Genomic DNA, 7,723 nt, shown 5'->3' with positions numbered 1-7,723 from the left:
CACACCGCGTGCTATGAGTTGCTCCTCGAAGTCAAGTCACAACTGTATTAACAGTTTTAAGAAAAAGGAAACAAACTTGCAAGACGTTTCCGTCTTGCGAAGCAAGCCCATAGGGAAATTCGTCGTGCGAAGCAACTCAAAAAACCAAAAACCCTTTCGTCTTGCGAGTTTTCCGTCTTGCGAGGCATTCGTCTTGCGAGGTACCACTGTACCTTGCCATCCCCTTTTGCTGACTGAGAGCAGAGGAAGTGCTGCTTACAGCCTCTCCAAGAGCATTTCAACAGTTAGGAGCAGGCCTGAGGTTCTTGGGGTGATTGCACGTATGCTAACAACATTTATACCTCCAAGCAAAGGAAAAACCATGAGCCTACTCTGAAGGCTCATAAATGTAGAAAGTGCTTTTCTTTAGAGCACCTGTCAGAGACTGCCTCCAGGTCCCAGCTCACAGAGGACCAACGCTAGCCAGCGGTAATATACAAAAGTCTTTATTAAAGTACATTATCCATTTTCAAACCCTAGCGTGCGTCTCTACGTCTAGACACTAGACCGGCGAAGCTCCATCTGACAGCACCTCTCTTAACATTGCAAGCTGCTGCAAGTGTCCAAAACTGGTGTGAAGTTTCTGGTTTGTAAATATTAATTATTCCTACTTTATTGATCTGAATTACTCATATTTCTTTTAGTGCTGGCCACTACAGCAGGGGCTGATCCCCATTTATTCTTGTGGTGTTCAATTCAGAGTATCTATTAAAAAAATCAAACAGAAAGCAATGGAGGGTTGCCATTAAGGATGGGGGGAGGGAGCAAACTGGGTCTTCTAGACCCAAACTGGGTTTTGGAAGCTCCATTAGACAAATCAGCCAGCTCACTGCCTATCTAATTCACTGGGCATTCAAGTATTTGCTTGCAAATTAATTATCTTTTTTAATTTATGCCTTTTCCAAAACATTTATCTTAAGATGTAATGTGCAAGTGTACCACTTTTGGATGCTAATGAATCTCCGCTTGGATTATGTGGATAAATCAATAGGTGAAAGAATCAGTGCCTTGAGTAATACCTGGTTAAAGCAATGGTTCATTTGAAGAAATTAAGTTTTCAACACATTCCTTTGTCACCTTTAGATAGCCTAACAGGAAAAAGGAGACAAACCTCACCAACATGGGTGAAGCCAGGAGGTGCTGCCCTACCCCAATCAAATAAATAAAAATACTTTACTGTATTTTTACTGTACTGTGCTGGTTAGGGGGGATGAGGTCAAGCCCCACTTGGGTGGGTGTGATATATCAGGAGTGGGGCTGTTTAAAAATGTTCTTAAGTGTTTGTTATGTACTGAGTTGAATAGGATCCAAACTGCAGCAGTCTGATTGGTCCTAGAACAATGCAGCAGTATGATTGGTTGGCAGGAACCACCCAATCATGCTCCAGATAGAAGTGAATCCACAACCTGATTGGCTTACAATAGAATTCTGGAATTAGCCAGTCATGTGCAGCCCATTGTGTAATTAATGTATATAAAGCAGATACTTTGAGGGGACATTCATTCCTCCTCACCACTATGAGCTGAATAAAGAGCATGAAATCACTTTGCGACTCTGAGTATATTTCAGTGTTATATGTTAATTTGTATTTCTATTTTTTCCCATTTTACCTTCATGCCTGCAGCTGACTTTTCCTCAACCTCCTCTTCTCCCTTTGTCAGGTGAAGCTTCCTCCTCCTCCTCCTCCTCCTCCTCCTCCTCTTCAGAGCAGGAATTCAGCAGACCCCATACAGACCTAAGAAATATCAGTAGGATAGATTATTTTCCCAAGAAGGGAAAGAGGGGGTCCACGCAAAAGCAGACATCAAGCACAGATTGCAGTGGAAGAAATAATAAAGTGGGAAAGAAGCCTCCCTTCCCTATGAGCCATCATAGGACTAACTGGAAGAAATGTGTTTTTTCCCTTGTTTATTCTTTCTGAAGCACTTTCCCAAGAATCATATAATGCTGCATATAGCTGGAAGGGACCCCAAGGGTCTTCCAGTCCAACCAGCTGCAAGGCAGGAATATGCAAATGAACCACAAGGTGATTGCATTTAATAATAAGTGAATGAATTTGGATCTTGAGGAATTACCTGGTTACAAAAACACTGCTTAAAGCAGTGGTTCATCTGAACAATACATTGTTCAGATACAGTTTCCAATACATTAAAAGGGCCTGAGGGTGGAAGCAATGGAGATCTGAACTCACAGCCAGTTACTCTGGAGTTGCTGTAGCCAAGGGGAGCTTCCCCGCCCCAAGTGGAATAAATAAAAATACTATACTGTTAAGGCTTAGGGGGGAAGAGGCCATGTCCCACTTGGGTGGGTGTGATTTATAATAATAATAATTTAACGTTTAATGATAATAATAATTTATTACTATTTCCCAGCCACCAACATGATATTAAAAAAACCCGATAAAACCTAATATACTACAAATTCCCCTAACAGCCTCTCGGGATCCCAATTCCCCGTTTCATTGGCTGCGAAGCCCCCGCGCGGCGCGATGCCGCTTCCATCCGCCCGGGCTTCGTCGCCCCGCCCTGCCTGACCCGGATATATAACCCCCGGGCGGCGGAAGTGCTCTCCTTTTCCGTCGAGAACCCGCAGCCATGGTGAGTGATCGGGCTTCGGGTCGGTGGAGCGATCCGTAGCCATCCGAGGCGGCGGCTCCGCCGAGCGCGGCGCTTTCGGGGCCGGGGGCGCGGGAGACGCCGCTCTTCCGTGGGGCGGGGAAATGGCGCTCGGGGGCGCGGAGGCGCCGCGGCGAGGCTCGATCGGTCGTGCGGGGGGGGCGCCAGCATGCGCAGTGCGGGCCGCAGGGAACAAGGCCGCCGGCCAGCCATGCTCTCTAAAGCGATCGCTTGGGAAGGGCCGGGGGAACTGCCTGCCACTGGACTGGGGCGCAGCAGCGGGGCTGGATCCTGCTGGGGGGGTTGCCCTAGCGGAGACGGGAGCCCAAGGATGCTCGACTAGGAACTAAATGGGAATCAATTAAAACGGGAATAACTGAAGAGCTGGGTGCGGGTTCATAGAACAGAGGCGGCTGGAAGGGGTCCGAGGGTCATCTAGTCGAGCCCGCCGCCTTGCGAGAATGATCCGCTTAAACATCCGGGCAAATTCGAACCCACGCCCTTTGCCTGCTTTCCCCCCCTCAGGCTCGAGGACCCAAGAAGCACCTGAAACGGGTGGCAGCCCCCAAGCACTGGATGCTGGACAAGCTGACGGGAGTCTTTGCAAGTATCTTTTTTCCAACTTTGTATAAAAGGAGATAGGGGAAAAGCATATTTATATTTCCTTTTACAACCCTTTTAAAAAGGGGAGCCTAGCACTTCAGGCATTAGTTTGCACCTGGGCTTCTTCATTAAATGCCTTACCCTTAGTTTTGTTTCCTTATTTACATATTAGATTCCTTGTGGTGGTTTATTAAATCGGTATTAAATCTATAAATTCCTTGTGGTTTATTGAATTTCTAATCTATAAATTCCTTGTGGTTTCTTATTAAATCCCACCGTTCATCCCGGGATAGTTTATGGCAGAAAAATGCAAAATTAAACACAGTGCATAACAACAGGAACTAACTGATAACCAGAAACAGAAAAACTAACACAACATTATACTTCAAAATAATGGAAATGTAGAAAATAAAGGATCTTGGGGAAGGATAAGTTGGGGAGTCTGTTGAACATTGTGACAAAACAACAAAGGGATGTAAAATATCATCTGGGAAAATGCATGCCGCCCTGTAACCTTCCTTTTCCCTTTTGGGGTTCTAGGCACCACGCCCGTCAACGGGACCCCACAAGTTGCGTGAGTGCCTCCCGCTTGTGATTTTCCTCCGCAACCGGCTCAAATATGCCCTGACGGGCGACGAGGTCAAGAAGATCTGCATGCAGCGCTTTGTCAAGATTGACGGCAAGGTTCGCACCGACGTCACCTACCCAGCGGGCTTCATGGGTAAGGCCCTACATCTCTAGCAGCGGGGTTTGAAATGCCAGATTTCCAGCAGTGGGGCATTCCGCAGGGCGGAAAATGGGTTTATGCAGCGGTTGCACCACACTGGCATCCCGTCGTAACTCCCGCCCTTTCTCCCTGCAGACGTCATCAGCATCGAGAAGACTGGCGAGCACTTCCGCCTGGTGTACGACACCAAGGGGCGCTTTGCCGTGCACCGCATCAGCCCTGAGGAGGCCAAGGTGAGAATTGATTTGAATCCTTTTCTTACCAAAAGACTCAGCCTTGCTGGCATCTTAAGATGGACAGCCAGAGGAAGGAACAATTAATGCTCTGAGTGGTTTCGTGATTTATTTATTTTTTTATTAAATTTTTTTATTGATTTTACAATTTTTTATACACAATACAAACAAATAAAAAGACAAACAAACATGTATAATTTCATAACCTTTTTTTCATAAACCTTACTTCTCGGACTCCCCCAAACCTCCCCTTTCTGCATCCAAAATTTAAAAATTATTTCAGCAAATCCTAACTTTAGACTTCTCAAATATATTCCTTCATTATTCTTTTCTTTAACTTAATCTTTTATCGCTGTAATCTCCTTATCTTTCTGAAGAACCTCAACATTTTAACATTCATCGTGGTTTCGTGATTTAAGTCACGATTTAAATCCCTCGTGAGTTAGACTGGATTCAAATCCCTTTTTTACAGAATTACTTGGCCTTGCTGGCATTCTCTTAATATTGACAAAATTACTGGTTTCTTCCATTCCTCCTGGCAGTACAAGCTGTGCAAGGTGCGCCGCATCCTGGTGGGCACCAAGGGCACCCCCCGCCTGGTGACTCACGACGCCCGCACCATCCGCTACCCGGACCCCCTTGTCAAGGTCAACGACACTGTCCAGGTCGACCTGCAGACGGGCAAGATCACCGACTTCATCAAGTTTGACACAGGTGACGGTTCCTCTGAGCGTGTCAAGAGCGCCAGAATCCTTCCCCAATGGGGGGAAATGGGGAGACTTTCTCTGGCCCTGGAAGCTCCCTTCCGGAGCACCCCTATTTTTGGAAGCATATATATATACTTCTGTCCCCCCTGCCCAGTCCCAATTCCGCCTTCTGACCCTTTCCCTCCCTCTTCTTCCCAACAGGCAACCTCTGCATGGTGACGGGAGGCGCCAACTTGGGGCGCATCGGGGTGATCACCAACCGCGAGAGGCACCCTGGCTCCTTTGACGTGGTCCACGTCAAGGACACCAATGGCAACAGCTTCGCCACCAGACTCTCCAACATCTTTGTCATTGGCAAGGTGGGTGCTTTTTATTTAATATTATTTCAAATTTTCCGGGAATTTATTAAGACCTTTTCACCCCCCGAGATGCATAGAATACCACCCAACGTTCAAAACCATGGAAAAGGTTCCCCATGTAGGAATGCCTAAATGGGGAACCTTTTCCATGGTTTTGAATGTTGGGTGGTATTCTATGCCTTGTGGATTGCTCCTATTTTTTTTTACTAAAGCAATAATCCATTCAAATCTGATAGGAAAGACGTGAAATTAAACACCAGCAAATAATAATTAAACAGTTTGCGCTCATCGATTACAAGGAAGAATAGGAATTTATGGCATCATCTCCAGAATGTGAGATCCATGTCGATTGAGGGCTTCCTAGACAGGCACCCCGCCGGTCATCTAGTCTGATCCCATGCAAGGCAGGAAGAAAACCTATTTTATATCATAAACAAAAAATCTGGCCCTCTTGCCTATTTCCCTCTCTGCAGAAGTTCCTTGCCCAACCTCCATTTCAGTCCCCTGCTTTTATATTATTGCAAGCAAGACATTAGTTGTGCGACACTGTGTGGATGGATTGAGGGTGCCGGCTTCCTTAAATATTTCTGGTGGATCTCGTAGACGGAAAGCTTTGAAATTTTGGGAGGTTGCAGAGGTTACCATGGAATGGTTTTTTAAAAAGTTATCGTTACGTGAATAAATTTTGATGAGATCTTTTGTGGTTTATATTTTGCTTTTATAATAAATCCAGGGGAACAAGCCGTGGATCTCTCTGCCTCGTGGGAAGGGCATCCGCCTCACCATTGCCGAGGAGCGAGACAAGCGGCTGGCAGCCAAGCAGAGCAGCGGGTGAAGATGCACATGGAAACCCGATTGGGACTAGACACTCTCGGTTTTATAGTCTTGCATCTAGTCAACTCCCCTGAGGTTTCAAGGGTTTGTTTTCCATCAAGTGACTTATGCCTTTTAGGAACCAAATAAAGAAATTACAAAAGTAGTCATTTGGAGGGATTCATTACTTAATTTCCTGAGATTCGTAGCCTGCTGGATTGTCAAAAGCAATTCGCAAGGAGGTAATATGGGGAAAAGGAGGAAAACCCACCCCTATGAAAGTTAAAAGGCCTCAAAATGAATTAAAATTAATCTCGGGGTTAGGCTTCTCTGAACAGGAATCTTTGGTGCAGGTGCTGAAAAGAAGGATTTCCAGAGCTGGTGAGCCACCTGCCCTAAATATGAGGCAGGGAGTTCCAAGGGGCAGATGACCAGGTACAAATGCCCTGGTACACAGGTTAATACATTGGCGGGGTTATAAGAATACTTGTAATTTGATTATGAATGGACAATAAGTATTTCAAATGGTTAAAACTTTATAATGGACATGTAGTACATTGCTATACAATGGAACCAAGGAAGGGTTTTTATTTTGTGTTATTGTTGGAAAATTAATAAAATGTTATGGGGGGGGGGGGGATGCCTCAAATGGATTGTGGGCAGCACTGCAGCTAGCCTGGAAAAACAGGCCAGAAAAAGGATGGCAAAAGCGTTAGGGGACAGGGGGCTCGGGAGGAAGCCAAGAGACCTCAGCAATCAATGCTGGTGCGATAAATCCTTTTTTTAAAAAATCCCCAATAAGCTTTCAAATATGGGTTGGGAAAGTGAACCGCTGGAAGGGTTGTTTTCCATATATGGTGGTCCTTTGCAAAGGCCAAGGATTTATGGGAAATGAATGAAAAAAGACGTTGAAATGGAGAAATCCCAAAGCCTTTTTGCGAGGGATAATTGGGACGGAGGTTCCTCATAAGGGGACTCAACTGGCAACAACCTGATAGGCAAATCAGAATCGTAGCATTGGAAACATCCTGGAGAAGAGTGTCTAGTGGGGTGCCACAGGGTTCTGTCTTGGGCCCGGTCTTATTCAACATCTTTATCAACGACTTGGATGATGGACTCAAGGGCATCCTGATCAAATTTGCAGATGACACCAAACTGGGAGGGGTGGCTAACACCCCAGAGGACAGGATCACACTTCAAAACGACCTTGACAGATTAGAGAACTGGGCCAAAACAAACAAGATGAACTTTAACAGGGAGAAATGTAAAGTATTGCACTTGGGCAAAAAAAATGAGAGGCACAAATACAAGATGGGGGACACCTGGCTTGAGAGCAGTACATGTGAAAAGGATCTAGGAGTCTTGGTTGACCACAAACTTGACATGAGCCAACAGTGTGACACGGCAGCTAAAAAAGCCAATGCAATTCTGGGCTGCATCAATAGGAGTACAGCATCTAGATCAAGGGAAGTAATAGTGCCACTGTATTCTGCTCTGGTCAGACCTCACCTGGAGTACTGTGTCCAGTTCTGGGCACTTTCCTTCTGCATGCACTGAGTGATACACTCTTCTCATACTATTGAACAATATTGAGCACAATAGTGTTCAAAGGTAACCTTGGAGGTCA

At 45.7% G+C, this 7,723-nt stretch overlaps 1 protein-coding gene across 1 annotated transcript; it reads left to right on the top strand.

The window, feature by feature from the left end:
* The first annotated feature begins 2,563 nt into the window (after nt 1-2,563).
* Nucleotides 2,564-6,262, top strand: LOC114606585 (small ribosomal subunit protein eS4-like). Its single transcript, XM_028749007.2, has 7 exons — nt 2,564-2,636; nt 3,180-3,257; nt 3,798-3,978; nt 4,120-4,217; nt 4,760-4,931; nt 5,126-5,283; nt 6,017-6,262. The coding sequence occupies exons 1-7, from the start codon at nt 2,634-2,636 to the stop codon at nt 6,116-6,118; spliced, it is 792 nt and encodes a 263-aa protein (XP_028604840.1). The 5' UTR covers nt 2,564-2,633; the 3' UTR covers nt 6,119-6,262.
* Nucleotides 6,263-7,723: the final 1,461 nt, after the last annotated feature.

The sequence above is a fragment of the Podarcis muralis genome, chromosome 11, assembly GCF_964188315.1.
Source record: "Podarcis muralis chromosome 11, rPodMur119.hap1.1, whole genome shotgun sequence".
In the NCBI taxonomy this organism is placed as follows: Eukaryota; Metazoa; Chordata; class Lepidosauria; order Squamata; family Lacertidae; genus Podarcis; species Podarcis muralis.
The sequence above is the reverse complement of the archived record's forward strand: the minus strand, read 5'-3'. Positions and strand labels throughout refer to the sequence as shown.

What these genes read in the sequence shown, in the direction of transcription:
- LOC114606585 (XM_028749007.2), top strand. An exon ending in TCAGCCCTGAGGAGGCCAAG is followed by an intron (nt 4,218 to 4,759) that starts GTGAGAATTGAT and finishes TCCTCCTGGCAG; the next exon opens with TACAAGCTGTGCAAGGTGCG. An exon ending in CTTCATCAAGTTTGACACAG is followed by an intron (nt 4,932 to 5,125) that starts GTGACGGTTCCT and finishes TCTTCCCAACAG; the next exon opens with GCAACCTCTGCATGGTGACG.